The following is an 18370-nucleotide window of genomic DNA, read 5'->3' as shown; positions in this document are numbered from 1 at the left end:
AGAAGAGAAAAAAGATGAACAGTGAAAGTACGGCAAACTCACAATTATTAACAACCACACCTAAAAGAAAAGCAAAGTAATAGGACAGCTAGATCAGGAGTGGAACCATAGAAATGAACATCACATGGAGGGTTAGCAACAGGGGAGTGGGAGGAGGAGAAGGGGGGAGAAGGTACAGAAAATAAGTAGCATAGACAGTAGGTAGAAAATAGGTAGGAGGGCAAGAATAGTAGGGGAAATATAGAAACTAAAGAACTTGAGACTCGTGGTCATAAACTAAAGGGGGGGAATGGTAGGGGAGGGGCTGTGCAGGGTGGAGGGGAATAAAGGGGGGAATAGAACAACTGTAATGGTATAATCAATAAAATATATTTTTAAAAAGAAGCTATTAAAGCTTTTAATAGATGGTCCACCCAAAACTAAATGAAAGCCCTGAGTGGGGAGCTCATATGCTTAGAGCATTGTCTTAGAAATGCCAAGGTTGCAGGTTTTATCAAACTCCCATCAGGTTACATACAAAAAGCTACCAATGAATGCATATGTAAGTGAAAAAACAAATCAATGCCTGTCTCTCTGTCTTTCTCTCCGTTCCTCTCTCTCTAAAATCAGTAAATAAATAACAAAGAAATTCTTTTAAAACAATAAATGGAATATAGGCTAGAAGATATCACACATTCTTTTTCAGTTTACCTGTGCTTTGGCTCATCGTAAGTCTTGGAGGAGAGCTTGTTTCTTCAGATTCTTCTGATGAATGTGCCAGAAAGTCATGAAGCTTCTGCACCAATGTATTCAACTTGCTTTCACTATCAAAACAAAATTTAAAAAATTTCCTTAGCCTGCCATGCATTTAATTAAATGTCAAGTTCTAACAAACTGAAACTATATAGCATAAGTGGTTTGAAAACAGGCATATTAAAACTAAAACTTAAAGGAAATGAATTTTCTTATTTCTCTGAGTATATGAAAATATGAGCCCTGGATGGTATAGCTCAATGGATTGAGCACCAACCTATAGACCAAAGGGTTCCCAGTTTGATTCCTAGTTGGCACATGCCTGGTTTGGTAACCAGGTCCCCAGTTGGGGGTGTGCAAGACGCAACTATCTTTCTCTCACACGTCAATGTTTCTTTCCTCTCTTTCTTCTTCCTTTCCCCTCTCTCTAAAAATAAATGAATATATTTTTTAAAAATATAAGTAACACAACCTACCTGTATAGTTACCGAGGACCAAACTATTGTTGATTTAAAATTCTGATATTATGGGATTTTGCTTTATACCATTTAAAAGAATAATTCAGTAATTTATCCAGTATGTTTACTGAGCACTTGCTCTCTGGAAGGCTTCAGTAGTTTTTCTTTGTTTGTTTACTTCTCTATCTGCTGCTGGCACAAAATAATTTTTTAAAGATTTCATTTACCTAACTCTAGAGGGGGAAAGGAGGGAAAAAGAGAGAAAGAAACATCAATGTGTGGTTACCTCTTGCACACCCTTTACTGGGGACCTGGCCCAAAACACAAGCAAGTGCCCTGACTGGGAATAGAACCAGCAACCCTTTGGTTCGCAGGCTGGCACTCAATCCACTGAGCCATGCCAGCCAGGACTCCGATCCCTTATTTCTAGTAAGACTTCCTAAACTTGAAAGCAAGAGGGGAAAATAGCTAAAATCGACTTCATCCAAATTTAAAACTTTTGTCCATCAACACATGTCATTAAGAAAATGAAGAGTGGGCCCTGGCTGGTGTAGCTCAGTGGATTGAGCGTGGGCCTGCGAACCAAAAGATCGCAGTTTGATTCCCTGTCAGGACACATGCCTGGGTTGCAGGCCAGTTCCCAGCAGGGGTCAGTTCCCAGCGGGGGAAGCATGAGAAGCAACCATACACTGATATTTCTCTCCCTCTCTCCTTCCCTTCCCTTCTAAAGATAAATAAATAAAATTTAAAAAACAAAGGAAATGAAAAGACAACCCATACAACTGGAGAAATCTTGTATCTGAAAAGGAGTAGCCTTTTAAAATAATATATATCCTTTTAAAGTTTTAATAATACAAAGAAGTTTTACAATTAAATAACAAAAGTACAAACAACCAATTTAAAAATTGACAAGACTTTTGGTATACATTTCCCCGAAGATATACAAATGGACAGTATGCACATGATAAATGCTCAATAATATTATTCCTTATTATATGAAATGTTAAAGGGACTTATCGAAGAAAAAGAAGTTAAAGAAACATGAACAGTGAAAGGACAACAAACTCACAGTTATTAACAACCACACCTAAAACAAAAGCAAACTAAAAGGACAGCTAGATCAGGAGTGGAAACATAGAAATGAAGATCTCAAGGAGGGTTAGCAACAGGGGAGTGGGAGGAGGAGAAGGGGGGAGAAGGTACAGAAAATAAGTAGCATAGACAGTAGATAGAAAATAGATGGGGGGCAAGAATAGCATGGGAAATATAGAATCTAAAGGACTTGAGACACATGGTCATAAACTAAAGGGGGGGTAATGGTGGGGATGGGGGGGTAGGGTGGAGGGGAATGAAGGGGGGAATAGAACAACTGTAACAGCATAATCAATAAAAAAATTTTAAAAATAAAATTAAAAAAAAATATCTATAAAAACCAAGAGGTGGTATTTTACACTCATTAGAATGGATATGATATTAACTTTAACAATGAAACATAGCCCTGACCAGTGTGGCTCAGCTGGTTGGGCGATACTCTGCGAAAGTGAAAAGGTTGCCAGTTAGATGCCCAGTAGGGCACATGCCTGGGTTGCGGTTTCAGCCCCTGGACAGGGCACAATTTTCTCTCCCTCTCTTTCTTCCTCCCTTTGCCCCCTCTAAAAATAAATATGTAAAATATTTTTAAAAGACAAAAATAACCAATAAAGGTTGGCAAGGATATAGAAATAGCTAAACCAACATACATTGTTAGTGGGAATGTAAATTCATTATGAAAAAATGGTAAATTCATTATGAAAATGTTTAGTAGGAACTCAAAAAGTTAAACATCAAATTACCAAATAACCCAGCAATTTCACCCCTAGCTATATACCCAAGCAAATGAAAACGTATGCCCACACAAACAAAAAAACTGTACACAGCAGCAATTATTCATAATAGCAAAAAAAGTAGGAAGTATCCAAACTATTGAATAAACAATAGATTATACCCCAATAAAAAGAAATTAAATACTACTAACCCACAATAAAACATGGATGACCCTTGGAACATTAAAGAGGACAAATCCAAATTACTACATATTGAATGAATCCATTGACATAATGAAATGTCCAGAATAGGCAAATCAGCAGAGACAAAAAGTATATTAGTGGTTGACACGGGATAGAGAAAGGGGAATTAGGAGGTATGGGCTACCTTTTGGGGGCAATAAAAGTGTTCTAGAAATTAAAAAGTGGCAATAGCTATATAATATTGTGAATTTACAAAAAAACCCACTGTATACTACAATGGTTTAAATGGTTAATTTTATCTCAAGGCAAAAAAAGAAATTTGAAAATATACATATCTATTTACATAAAAACGTGTGCAGCACATTAAAAAATAACCAAAATTTAAAGAGCAAACTAACTTGAAAACAGAGATAAACATACTCTCTAAAAACAATGCTAATTCCTACTAGATAAATTAATAAAAACAGAAACAAGATTATTTTAATGGGGAATACAACTGGGTAACAAAAAAATTAAGAGAAAAAGCACTGCAACCTCACTAATAATCAACAGAATGCACACCAGAACACTGAGAATCAGGCAGCAGCTGTCAGGACTTCCGGGGCCAGGCGCTACCCCCATTCCAGCAGGGCACTGGACCCTAAGGCCAAATGGACCCTGAAGTAACAGCCACACTGCAACTAGAGATCCTGGGTAAGATATCAGTTGTTTCACAAAATTCTGAAACTCGTTTGCCTCTAAAATAAAGGTTCAAAGGGGCAGAATTTCTACCTTTTGCTATATTCTTCCTTTGGAAAAGGGTTAAGATGTACAAAGGGAAAAAAATCAAGTCACTGGGTGCCCTTAATCTTAAATTAGAAAAGAGAAACTAGAGGAAAATATACAACATGTCAACCCACATCAGAATGATGTCATTCTACATCTTGTCCCATCAATAAATAACCCAAGAGCAAAAAGGTGTTCATTAGAAAGGAAAGGAGTACGACAAACCAACAAAATGATGACTGTCCCACTCATTCCTCAAACTCACAGCGATGCAACTACAAAGCCCACTTAGCTATCACATGAATTCACATTGTAGCTTTGCCAAGGTCAGGACAATGGATAAATCAGTGCAGCCCACTACTAGTACCACCATACGCAAAAATAAAAACAATACATTCAGTAGAACTTCTTTCTTCTGTGATGAATACCAATTTCGTGCATCAAAGTGCTATTATATTATAAATTATAGAAATGCATATATTATAAATTATGAGACCAGGTACAAGTCCAATGGTAAAAAAATATTTGATACTTAAAAAATTTTGCTCATTTGAAAAATCTGAGGATGAATATGATTTTTGGAAGTACCCAAATGTCATGTAAAGTGAAATATGGTGAATAATGAAAAACTAAGTCTATCAACTTGGATACATCAGCTTTTGCCAAAATCCATTATATTCCTGAAAATTAATTTTCTTGCACAACTTCTAAATTGGTTACAAGAAAGTTCTCTAAATGTCCTCAAGAATGACATCATCACTATCAGTATGGCCTCCTAGGACTCCTTAGAAGGGAAATGCTCATTTGCATATAAAAGCCCTGATTTCAGTTAAAAACCTGCCTCATTTCCAGACTCAAGCATTAGAGGAGGTCCTTAGAATTAAGTCTTATTAAACACGGTATTTTAAACACACCAAACCAACTGTTTAAAAGGCAGCACATATTAATCCTTTTGTAAACTGAAGAACCTTTTACTAAGGCAAAACTGCATGCATTAACTTACTAGTTTCACAATTGTGAATTATCAAAAGTCATTTTTTAATGAAGACATGGTTGTCACTCATCCTCCCTCTATCAAAATGTGAAGCTGACTCATCCACTACTATATATTACTTAACTCTAGGTTCTACGTAAGTCCTTAAAACAGTCCTGAAAAGTGGTTAAAAATCTCCATTGAAGAAAAATGTGTACAGGCCCAGGCCTGTAGCTTAGTTGGTTAAAGTGTCGTCCCAATACACCAAGGTTGCTGGTTCAATATCTGGTCAAGGTACATACAAGAATCAATCAATCAAATAAGTGGAACAACAAATCAATGTCTCTCTCTCTCTCTTCCTCTTTCTCTAAAGTCAACAAATTAAAACAAAATTTTTAAAGAACATGCATGTTCAGCATTCATGCTTGCAGCCACACAATTTCCCTGGCCTGTGTGACTCAGATGGTTGGAGCATCCTCCCATGGACCAAAAGGTTGTGGGTTCGATTTCCAGTCCAGGAACATAGCCCAGATTGCAGGTTTGATCCCCAGTCAAGACACGTATGGGAAGGCAGCCAATCAATGTTTCTCTCTCACACAGATATTTCTCACACCCTCACCTTTTCCCTCTCCCCGCCCTTCCTCTTTGTCTAAAACAATGAAAAAATGTCCCTGGGTGAGGATTTAAAAAAAACAACAACATGATTTTGATGCAGATGACCTGTGAGACCTGATCTACCTATCTTGGAAGTAGGACTCCCAAAAATCTAAATCCCTAATGTAAGCAAGCAAACCATATCATAAAAGACTGGACTTCAGACAAGTTTTGAGTCCTAATGTCAATGTTTTTAACAATAGGCCAGCCATGTTCTTTCCCGGACATGCTTTACTGCTTTATATACTTTTTCCATGAGTAACTGTGGAGTTCAAAAAATATTTTCATATTACAAGTTTTTGTTGTTATTTTAAATAATTATTTGCATCGAGGAACTAGCTTTTTTAATTAAACTTTTCATTTTGAGATAATTGTAGATTCACAGGCAGTTGCAGAAATATCTGTATCTGTTACTTCATTTTTCACAATGTTAACACCTTAAAAAAACTTTTTCATTGTCACTCATCCATCTATCTGCTGCTATAGATGGATTCTTATCTTTATGACATAGCAATGATCCACATAAAGTCTGTGAAATCTGGCTATATGATCTTGGTATATTGACCAAAAATATGTTTTATAGAAATGTCAATGGTAGTTAACTTAAAATTTTTGTCGATTTCATGATTGTTTAAAATGTGTATTATAATTCAAACTGGAAAAGAGTAAAGTATCTCTGTTCACAGATGGTATCTTAAAAACAGAAAACCTTAGAGATCACAAAAAATTCTTAAACTAATTTAGTAAAGCTGGTGGTGTCAACATTATTCAATGGGGAAAGAAGAGTCTTTTCCAACAAATGAAGTGAGAAAAATTAAACATAAAACATGCAAAAAAAATGAAGTTGGGCCTTTGCCTAACACCACATATAAAAATTAATTAACTCAAAATGTTATCAAAGGCCCAAGAATAGAGGCTAAAACTATTAAACTTGTAGAAGAAAACAGGGGGAAATCTTAATGACACTGGAATTGGTGATAATTTCTCAACTTAAAGCAAAGTGTAAAGAATTTTATATTTACTCACCACCTATATTGTGCAATATGTTCCCATGATGAAAAACTATATAGTGGTAAATGAATGAACATGAATCAATACAGATTTAAAAATAGTTCTTTAGCTTTATCTACAATACTCTAGTAACTTATATTTTCAATCTAAAAAATATTTTTAATTAGTATAATATAAAATAATAAAGCACAGTGGCTTGCAGAGATGCCAGAGGAGTTCTTATATCCTGAGGAGATCTGGCTTCCAGCTCTAGGCTCAGGGAAACTCACCCAGGTGTAAGAAGGGGTTAGGGAAAGCACACCCCCCAGGACCAAGTTCCCTGCTTCCCATGCCCACCATCACTACCATTCATCAGATAGTAGAAAGATGGCTTTGATGAATATTATAATGAAATGTCAGAGTGGCACTGTAAAAAATGGGCACAATGGCCAAGTCTGATTGTGTCATCACTTCTGACAGCAAAACTCTCACCATAAAAATAGAGAGCATTTTGAAAACAGTTCTCTTATTAATTGGGAGAGAAGTTTAAGAAACTACACTTGATGTCAGAAAAACTCATACTATCTTCAACTTTACAAATGGTGCACTGTTCAAAATCAGAAACTGGATGAGAAGGAAAGTATAACAAGTAGAAGATAGGAAATAATGGAGTATGTTATGAACAATGTCATCTTATTAGGATCTATGCAAAGGTATAATAAAAATTCAACCATCACTATACAGAAGAATTAGTTGTTAAAATAAACAAGCTGAGTTCAATAAGCAAATCTCCATACTGCTTCTTTTTTTCATTACTGTATATTCAATCATGGCTATCATAAACATTTTACATGCAACTATTTACAATTGTTGGCTTAAATAGCATCACCCCTTTAGTTAGTACACATAAATGTGTTTGTGCTAACAAAAAATAAAGCAATGGAAAACATACTTCTTTGCTATGACCTCCTTACAGAATCTTTTGAAAAAATTATGACCATTTTAATTTAAAAAGTAAATACAAATACATGAAGAAAAGAATATTAGGACTTCCAGTCAAGATGGAGGCATAGGTAGACACACTTTGCCTCCTCACACAACCAAATGAAAGACAACAACAAATTTTTAAAAAATAACCAGAACTTCCAGAAAATTGGAATGTATGGAAGTCCAACAACCAAGGAGTAAAAGAAGAAATATTCATTCAGACTGGTTGGAAGGGCAGAGACAGGCAGCAGGTGGCAGTTTAGGGTGGGTGAGTCGGTGGTTGGAAGACCAGAATATCCTACATTCAAGTACAGATAAACCAGGAGGAACAACTGGGGAGCAAGATAGACTGTGCAACCCAGGATTCCAGTGCAGGGAAACTAAAGCCTCAAAATCTCTGATTGTAAAAATCTGTGGGGGTTACAGCAGTGGGAAAAACTCCCAGTCTCACAGGAGCATCCACTGGAGAGACCCGTGGGACCCTAGAATGCACACAAGCCCACCCAACTGGGAATCAGCACCTGAAAGGGCATAATCTCCTTGTGGGAAGCCAGGGAAGTGACAGAAAGTGGAGTGAGAGCCAACTAAGCTAGCAAGCAGCATTGTTCCCTCTCTGACCCCTCCCACACATACAACCCCACTACCCCACCATGGCTAATGCCTAAGGCTCTGCCCTTACATTGTAACAGATATCCCAAGACAAAGAAATATGGCCCAAATGAAAGAACAGATCAAAGTTCCAAAAATAGAACTAAGCGATAAAGAGATAGCCAACCAATCAGATGCAGAGTTCAAAACACTGGTAATCAGAATGCTCTCAGAAATGGTTGAGTATGGTCACAAAATGGAGGAAAAAGTGAAGGCTATGAAAAGTGAAATAAAGGAAAATGTACAGGGAACCAACAGTGAAGGGAAGGAAATTGGGACTCAAATCAAAGGTTTGGACCGAAAGGAAGAAATGAGCATTCAATCAGAACAGAATGAAGAAACAAGAATTCAAAAAAATGAGGAGAGACTTAGGAACCTCCCAGAGTACTTTAAACATTCCAACATCTGAATTGTAGAGGTGCCAGAAGAAGAGGAAGAGAAAGAAACACTCAAAGAGGGTTGCTGGTAATAGAAGCAGCATTTAGAAAACAATTTAGCAATAAGCTTTATATCAATCTTATCTTGAATAATTCTTTCTTTTTATTTACAAAAAGAAAAAATTCTAAATAACGAATTACAAAAGATTAAGCTATGACTTATTTATAACAAAAACTATAAATTAAAATGTATAATAATGGCTAAGTAAACAGTATGCATAAAAGTCCTATGATAACATCCTAGCCATTAAAAAAAAATTTAAAGCATAATATTCTCTTAGTTCCATCCATGCTGTAGCAAAATGTAGGAGTTTCTTCTTTCATTCTGCAGAATAGTATTCCATTGTGTAAATTTACCATACTTTTTTAATCCGCTCATTTAACAATGAGCACTCAGGCTGTTTCCAGCACTTGGCTGTTGTGAATAGCACCACTATGAACATAGGGGTGCACAAGTCCTTTCAAATTGGTGACTCAGGTTTTAGTTGGTGAAAGAAAAATACCGTATGATCTCACCTAAGAAAGAATATAATGAACAAAAGAAACTAATAAACAAAATAGAACCACAGGCATGGAACCATGGAACAGACTGACAGTGACCAGAGGGGAAGGGGGAGGGAAGTAATGGTAGAAAGAAGGGGAAAGGGCTTAGTCAAAGAACATGTATGAATGACCCACAGATGTGGACAACAGGATGGGGATGGACTGTGGGAGCAGGGGGTGGGATGGGCAGAGGAGGGTAAAGAAGGAAAATTGAGACAACTGTAATAAAACAACAAAGTGATTTACAAAATCAAAAAAGTTCAATTACAGTATGAAAAATAGTTTATGCTACAACGCTAATCAAAAATACTAAGCTATAAATTGTTTGTGAAGTATGATCACAACTTTGTTTAAAAATACATTGAAAGGGCCCTGGCTGGGGTAGCTCAATGGATTGAGCACAGGCCTGTGAACCAAAAGATTCCCAGTCAGGGCACATGCCTGAGTTGCAGGCTAGTTCCCAGCAGGGGATGCATGAGAGACAACCATAAATTGATATTTTGCTCCCTCTCTCCTTCCCTTCCCCTCTAAAGATAAATAAATAAAATCTTTAAAAAAATACAATGAAAGGCCCTGGCTGGTGTGGCTCAGAGGGTTGAGCACTGGCCTGCAAACCAAAGTATTGCTGGTTCGATCCCCCCTTGAAGCACACGCCTGGATTAAGGTCCAGGTCCCCAGTAGGGGCATGGGGGAGGCAATCACCCATTGATGTTTCTCTCCCTCTCTCCCACCCTCTCCCTCTGTCTAAAAATAAATAAATAAAATCTTGAAAAGCAAAGTATATATAAATGTTTTTAATACATTAAAATATTGCAACGGAATATACTAAAAATGCTAATAGTGGCTGTTATCTAGATGATAAGATTACAGGTTATATTTTTTCTTCTAGCTCTTTGTGATATAATAAATTCATTGCTTTAATGCTGTAACAGTTTTTAATTCATGTAATTTCCTTTTATATTTCATAAATTAAGATTAGGCATAAATAACTTAACCTAAGCTAAAAAGTTGAAAACAGTTTCCTAAGGCTTTTAAGGCAATCCACTTCCAATGAAGAAATTACTCGTATGTGCATGTATTTCTAGAGTTTTAAAATTATTGTATGCATTTATAATACATTATAAAATATACAGTTCATTTATTTGTTAGAATCTATTACTTCACTTACAAATTAAACAGTAATTCACAATTGAGTTTTCACTAATCTAAAATTCTTTCCACACTTCTTTAATTTACCACAAGTTTACTACTCACTAAAGTGTTAAAAATTTCCTAATTTATGCTCTTATGCAGGTAAAATTATAAGAAATCCTTTCAAAAGATGCCAGGTAGTAACTATGTAAGCATATAAAATAAAGTCTAATTGTCCATAACATTTTTATACCTTGATTTTATTTCTAAATGTGATACAGGCCTATACAGATTTCTACTATGTAACTGAGTATCAACCACTGGAAGAACAGCTGTTAGGATAAACCATGGAATTTTTCTTTTTTTTTTTTTTAATTTTTCTTAATGGGTACACAAGTTGTGGGTTTCCTTACAAAATTTTAGTATGTGCATTTTATACACACTGGCCTGATTTTAAGCCTCATGAGTACACCTCAAACTAATATAATATTGAATTCTAGCTGTAACTGAAAAATTTTTAATTAAAAAAACAAAAATAAACCTCATGAGAACTTTATTACAGTAAATTAACTCTCAGAAAGGCATTTACACTTGTAATTACTACGTGGAAAATCAGGAATTCTATCTCTAACCAAAGCCTACCTTACACTGTCACTTAGGAAAACTCAAGGCACAGTGACTAGTATAATATAGTGAATAAAAAAGTAGTAGTTACCTGGACACATAATTCTCAAAATTCAGAATGTCTGAAAGAACTAAGGATTAACTAAGATATCCATAAAATTACTTTCAGTTTCTATAGCATACTTTTCCAAAGTTTTTATCTTTGTTCATTGCTATTTTTGTTATTGTTTTAATATATACTCACCTTTTACATAAAAGTTTATGAACACATGAAATTACCTGAGATCTCTAGTTTTACTGCTCATGCTTAAACCACTGTGCTTACCACACTATCCTTATTTGAATGTGGCAGGATAACAATAAGAAAAACAAATCATTTTGAAATCAATTCCTAAAATTTCCAACTGAAATTAGAACCTGAGCTTCACAAAGATCAAGATCTGAAAATCATTCCTTACACAAGCACTTCCAACAAAGGAAAGCCAGACAGCTATGGCATTTCATTCGGGTCCATTTCTAAAACAAACAAACAAAAACTAACCAGTCAAGTATGACATGTGAGGAGCTTAGAAGTCCTCACTCCTATACTAACAAGAAAAAAGATGCAACTGAAAATACGTAATTTATCATAAAATGCATTTGAGAACTCAGGTGGGGAATATGCAGTAAACATTTGAAAAGTTTAGATTTATTGTTCTATTTGAGGCAAGTCTAACTAAATTCAATATATATTCTTTTCACTCTAACACAAAAAGTAAGTACATGTATCACTGCCTTTATTTTGTAAATAAGCATGTGAAATTCTTTAAAAAAAGAAACTTTTAAAAGGTTTTATCACGATGAGTATTTTAGCCCAAAGGAAATGTATTTAGATTTAGTAAGTTAAAAGACAAACTACCCTCAGATGAAGCAGAAATGCAATTTTACTTTGCTCACTGTTAGAAAACTTGTTTTCCTCTAGAACTTGATTCAGAGTCAATTTCTACCACTATACATTGTAATGCAGAGTACTGACCTAGTTTAAATAAAAGCCTTGGATAGCCCTGGCTGCTGTGGCTCAGTAGATTGAGCACTGGCCTCCAAACCAAAGGGCCGCTGGTTCGATTCCCAATCAGGGCACAAGCCTGGGTTGCAGGCCAGGTCCCTGGTTGGGGGTGGAGATGAGAGGCAACCACACACTGATGTTTCTCCCCCTCTCTTTCTCCATCCCTTCTCCTCTGTCTAAAAATAAATAAAATAAAATCTTCAAGAAAAAGAGGAAAGTGGATAAAAACAAAATCTAGGTTTCCTGAGAGAAGACAAAGTCATGTATCGCTATTCCTATAGTTAAAAGTTCAATATATAATCAATATAAAGGAATTAGTAATAAGAGATAGTTCACATAATATTTTTGTACCAAGTCTTCAAATGTACCTCAAGCACATCTCTACTCATACTAGCTGCATTTCAAGTCATCATTAGCCATAGATCGTCAGTGGCTATTGTATTGGAAAGGACAGATGTAAAGCTTACTCAAAATTCCAAAACCATTGAACAAAAATTTTGTGCCTGGCCAGGTGGCTCAATTAAATGGAGCATCACCAGTGCACCAAAGGTTGCAGGTTTGATCCTCAGTCAGGGCACATACATAGGTTGTAAATTCGATCTCAGGTTGGGGCACATATGGGAGGCAACCAACCATTGTTTCTCACATCTCTCTCTTCCCCCTCCCTCCCCCTTCCTATCTCTCTCAAGATAATCAATAAACATATCCTTAGGTGAGGATTAAAAAGATAATATATTCTATATGGTGTCACTTACATAATCATAAAACTTCAAAAATTCTAAGTAGTGTTTGTTTTTTATTTTGTTTTATTTATTGATATGAGAGAGAGGGAGGGAGGGGGAGAGAGGGAGAGAGAGAGAGAAAGAGAGAATGAATGAGAATCAAAGGGAAAGGGACTAGACAAAAAACATGTATGAATGACCCAGGGACATAGACAACAGTGAGAATTGACTGTGAAAGAGGAGGTGGGATGGGCAGAGGAGGGCAAAGGGGAAATAGGTGGGATAATTGTAATACAGTAACAATGAGCAAATGATTAAAATAAATTTGTTGTTCCACTTCTTTATGCATTCATTGGTTGTTTCTTATATGTTCCCTAATCAAGGATCAAATCTACAACCGTGGTGTATCAGGACAACGCTCTAACCAAATGAGCTACCCAGCCTAGGAGGTAAATAGTTTAAGAATACATTTCTACATATCCATCCATGTGTATGTGTATTTGTGTGTGTGCAGAAAATACTTAAAAATCCATGAGACCTCACCTCTAGCTGTGATGTTTTATTTCTTTGAAAGATATCTGAAGCAAATATGACATAAGATTTCATAAAACTAGGTGGTAGGTGAGGGGTGTATATTTTCATCTGCAGTATTTCCAAATTAAATAATAAATTCAGGGGGTAAGGTAAAAGAGGATAAATGGTGATGGAAGAAGACTCAACTTGGGGTGGTGAACACACAACATAATATACAGATAATGCTTTATATAATTGTACACTTGAAACTTGTATAATTTTATTAACAAATGTCACCCCCAATGAATTTAATAAAAAATAATAAATTCAGCCCTGGCTGGTATAGCTCAGTTGATTGAGTGCAGGCCTGTGAATCAAAGAATCAAGGTTTGATTCCCATTCAGGGCGCATGCCTGGGTTGCAGGCCAGTTCCCAGCGGGGGATGCACGAGAGGCAACCATGCATTGGTATTTCTCTCCCTCTCTCCTTCCCTTTGCCTCTAAAGATAAATAAATAATAATAATAATAATCTTTTAAAATGATAATAAATTCAGAGTATACATGTTCTAGAACTCTCATACCTTATTTGTTTACATTAAATCTGAAATATGCTAATAAAGTATTTAGAATAAAAACTTCAGTTTCTTTAGTCCTTCATTTCAAAAGCTTGATAATAAAGGTAAAGAAAAACAAAAAATTTAAGTAAGGTATGAATTGAGAAATTAGCCTCACCTATCTACTCAACAAGCATTTACAATATGGCTATTATGAGCATTCAAGAAGCTCATAATGTATGTAGTAAACAGATTTTTCTGTCACAAGTTACGTAAGTCATGTGGAGATCAAAGTATATTTAGGCACTCCACAGAATACCAAGATCAAAGAAAGAGCTAAACACTAAAACAATGACTTTTGGCTCTCAGAGTAATTGTTAAATGGAAAATTTTGAAACAGATTCCAAAAACAGCATACTAGTTTAGTGTACCACCCTGGAACACAAAATGACTTTCTAGACTATGTATTTTTAAAGACCCATGAAAACACACCTGCAAAACCCTATTATTCACTCTACTTAGTATTGGCTAAATATGAACTTTTTTTCAAGACAGATTTGCAGTATATAAAAGCAAAGTTCAAAGTAAGAAGCAATGGAACCACAAAGACTATATGAGTTGTCACAACTCTGAACTTCAGATATAAACAGTTGTTCACAACAACAGAAATCTGATCATTGAAAAGGCAACTTGAAAAACTGAAGTTCAATTACACTAATGTCTACAATTTACTTTGAAATGAGTAAGAAAATAAGATGGACTGCTGAACTAATAGAAAATTGGATAGATGGATACATACAAGATAAAACAAACATAGTAAAATGTTAAATATATTCAATAGAGTCTAGGTGGTGAATAAATGTAAAATTCTTTCAACACTGCTTTAAGTTTGAAAAATTGTTCAAAATAAAATGTTAAAAGTGTATACCTCAATAATGTGAGAGTAATAGCTTCTGAACTACAAAATTTGATAAGGCCCTACACACTGAAAACATTATCACTTAAAAGAAATCAAGAAGGCTACCTGTTCTTTGAACTGGCACCCAATGAAAAAAAGTTATTTCTGCAAATAGCTCATTTTAAGGAAACACCCCTTAGTGTTCTAAGTTTATTTTTAAGAGTTCTAAATAATACCATGTCTGGAATTTTTTACTGAATTTATCAGGGTGACAATGGTTAACAAAATTATACAGGTTTCAGGTGCACAATTTTACAACACATCATCTGCATATGTATTGTGTGTTCACCACTCAAGTCAAGTCTCTGTCCATCACAATTTGACCCCCATTTACCCTCATCTACCTCCACCCACACCACACTGTTCTCCATGTACACGTTTTCTCTTTTCTTCTTCTTTGATCAACCCCCTCACCTCCCTCCACCCATTTTTCCCTTAACTGACAAATGTCTGCCTACTGTATGTATGAGTCTCTCTCAATTTTGCTTATTAGTTGAGTTTGTTCATTAGATTCCACATGAGTGAGATCATAATGACACTGTCTGACTTCTTTTTTTAACTGTTCTTCAGTTACAGTTGTCTCAATTTCTCCCCTATTACTTTCCCCTGCCCTGTCCATCCCTGCTCCCAAAGACAATTCCCCCTCCCCCCTGTCATTGTCCTTCTCCACAGGTCCTTTAAACACATAATGGAAAAGTCAAACAAGGAATATTTTTCACAGCCAAAAAGTGAATAAAAATAACTCAACTTTAATTAAGACCAGAATTGGTTTGCTCCTCTCACGTTTTCCCTCCCACTCCATATATCCTCTTGTTATAGTAGGCATCAAGACTACTCTTCCTAGTAAATGGAATCTACTCGGACCTTGAATGGTCATACTGTTAAACTGGTATTAAATTTTAAACAGGATCAAAATTATGGACTATTCACATCCAAAGTAGAAACTGCACATTGCAACAAAGAACACATACAAAATACTTTGAGATTAGAAAAAGGAACTTTTCTGATCAAAAACAACTATCACACTAATTGCACTCTTGAAAAGCTTCCTTAGGCTCTTTGAACTCTATCATAGTGATTTCACTAAATAATTACCTCATCTTAAACTTACTGTTTAAGAAAACAACTCTGAAGCATATAAACGAAAATGTAAGTATCGAGAAGATTCTAAATAATCCATTGTCACAGTAAGAAATTTGGCTAATTCACTACCTTGAGAGTATGGAAATGACAGAAAAACATAAAAACCACTGTAAGATAGATGCCTTAGCCGGGTGACTTGCTTGGTTGCAGCATCATCCTGTACACCATAACACTGTGAGATTGATCCCCTGTCAGGGCTCATATCTAGGTTTTGAGTTTGACCCCTTGTTAGAGTACATACCAGAGGCAACCTATCAATGTTTGTTTCTGTTTTTCTCACCACCCCCTCCCACCCACATATCTTTCTAAAATCAATAAATATATCCTCAGGTGGGGATTTAAAAATTTTTTTGAATTACTAAAACATAACAAATGTACTTAATTTTCTCAAGCAACAGTTCTAATATACTACATACAGAAACTTTGTAATTTATTACTAAGATATTAAGAAATACATTAAAAAAACCTACAGGCTATTGAAAACATAGTACTATATCAAGAACCCTAAACTGGGCGAAGTCAAATAATTTTGGTTCTAGTCCTAATTGCACTTTAGATCTCCTCACTTTTTAAATGATATGTTCATTATTATGCTATTACAGTTATCCCAATGTTCCCCTGCACCCAGCCCCCAATATGCTCCCTCAGGCAATCCCCACATAGTTGTCCACGTCCATGGTTCACACATATGTGCTACTCTATTCCCTATGCTGTACTTTACATCCCCATGACTATTCTGTAACTACCAATTTGCACTTAATCCCTACACTTTTTTCACCCATACCACTGAAACCCCTCCCATCTGGCAACCACCAAAACTTTCTCTGTATCTATTGCTTTTGTTCCTATTCTGGTTGTTTGCCTAGTTTGATTTTTAGATTCAATTATTCATAGTTGTGAATTTATTGCCATTTTAATGTTCATGGTTTTGCTCTTTTTCTTAAGTAAGCCCCTTTATCATTTCATATAATAATGGCTTAGTGATGAGGAACTCACTTAACTTGACCTTGTCTGGGAAGCACTGTATCCGTCCTTCCATTTTAAATAATAGTTTTGCTGGATAAAGTTATCTTAGATGTAGGTCCTTGCTGTTCATCACTTTGAATACTTCTTGCCAGTCTCTTCTAGCCTGCAAAGTTTCTTTTGAGAAATTAGCTAACAGTCTTATGGGAGCTCCCTTGTAGGTAAGTAACTGATTTTCTCTTTCTGTTTTTAGGATTTTCTCTTTGTCTTTAAACTTTGGCATTTTCATTATGATGTGTCTTAGTATAGGCCTCTTTGGGTTCATCTTATTTGGGACTCTTTGTACTTCCTGGACTTGAATGTCTACTTCATTTGCCAAGTTAGGGAAGTTTTCTGTCATTATTTTTCCAACTAGGTTTCCAATTTCTTGCTCTTTTTTCTTTTCCTTCTGGAACCTCTATGATGCAAATGCTGAAATGCTAGAAGTTGTCCCAGAGGCTCCTTACACTATCTTCATTTTTTAAATTCTTTTTTCTTCTCACTATTCTGATTGGCTGTTTTTTGCATCTTTATGTTCCAAATCACTGATTTGATTCTCAGCTTCCCCCACTCTACTGCTGATTCCCTGTAAATTGTTCTTTATTTTAAATTTGTGTATCCTTCATTTATGACGGGTTCATTTTTATGGATTCCATGCCCTTTTTCACACTACTGAGGTCCCCACTAAGCTCACTGAGCATCCTTATAAACAATGTTTTGATCTCTGCCTCTAGTAGCTTGCTTGTATCCATTGTGTTTAGCTCTTTTTCTGGACTTTTGGTCTGTTCTTTCATCAGGGCCATGTTTCTTTGTCTCCTCATTTTGGTGATCTCCCTGTGCTTCTTTCTATGTATTAAGTAGAGCTGCTATAATTCCCTGTCTTACTAGCACGGCCTAATATAGAAGGTGTATCCTGTAGGGCCCAGTGGAATACCTTCCTCTCTTACTCAAACTGGGTACTCAAGGAGTGCCCTCCACATGGGCTGTGTACAACCCTCCTGTTGTCGTTGTACCTTGATTGCTATTGACAAATCCAAGGTCAACCACTGCCTGTGTTCTGTCCAGGATAACACAACACTAGCTACAAAGCAATATGCAAATGACTAATACTTGCACTGGGCTTGGTGGAACCAGGGGAGGAGGCCAAGTTTTGAACTAAGGTCAACTGCTGCTAGTGCCATGCCTGAGGCAACTTAAAGAGGTAAGTAGGCTGGCTAGCTGAAACCAGATGCTGCTTGTTTGAGATAATTTAGGAAAATCTGAAGCATGTGCCAAGACAAGCCATTCATATGGAAAAACCACTGGAAACAGCTTGGGTGGGCCAAAAGTTGGGAGGGGCAGGGCCTCAGGGATCACTAAGGTGGGGAAAACAGTGTGAGCCAGATTGATGGAATCTCAGGTATGACAGCTTCTTGCTGGGTCTGTGACTCTGTGGCAGAAGGGCCCCCTGCCAGTGCTTCTATCTAGGAGAAAGCGGCTCCCCAC

The 18370-nt window shown here is 36.1% G+C and overlaps 1 protein-coding gene across 5 annotated transcripts in view; it reads right to left on the bottom strand.

The window, feature by feature from the left end:
• Nucleotides 1-18370, bottom strand: part of ATRX (ATRX chromatin remodeler) — a 200037-nt gene that overhangs the window by 156690 nt on the left and 24977 nt on the right. For all 5 annotated transcript variants that reach the window (XM_037132200.2, XM_037132203.2, XM_037132202.2 and 2 more), the window contains exon 2: nt 691-803. In XM_037132200.2, the coding sequence (XP_036988095.2) occupies nt 691-803 (113 nt within the window). The remainder of the gene's footprint in view (nt 1-690; nt 804-18370) is intronic.

The sequence above is a fragment of the Artibeus jamaicensis genome, unplaced genomic scaffold (genome assembly GCF_021234435.1).
Source record: "Artibeus jamaicensis isolate MK-2021 breed Jamaican fruit bat unplaced genomic scaffold, CSHL_Jam_final contig_241, whole genome shotgun sequence".
Lineage (NCBI taxonomy): Eukaryota > Metazoa > Chordata > Mammalia > Chiroptera > Phyllostomidae > Artibeus > Artibeus jamaicensis.
The sequence above is the reverse complement of the archived record's forward strand: the minus strand, read 5'-3'. Positions and strand labels throughout refer to the sequence as shown.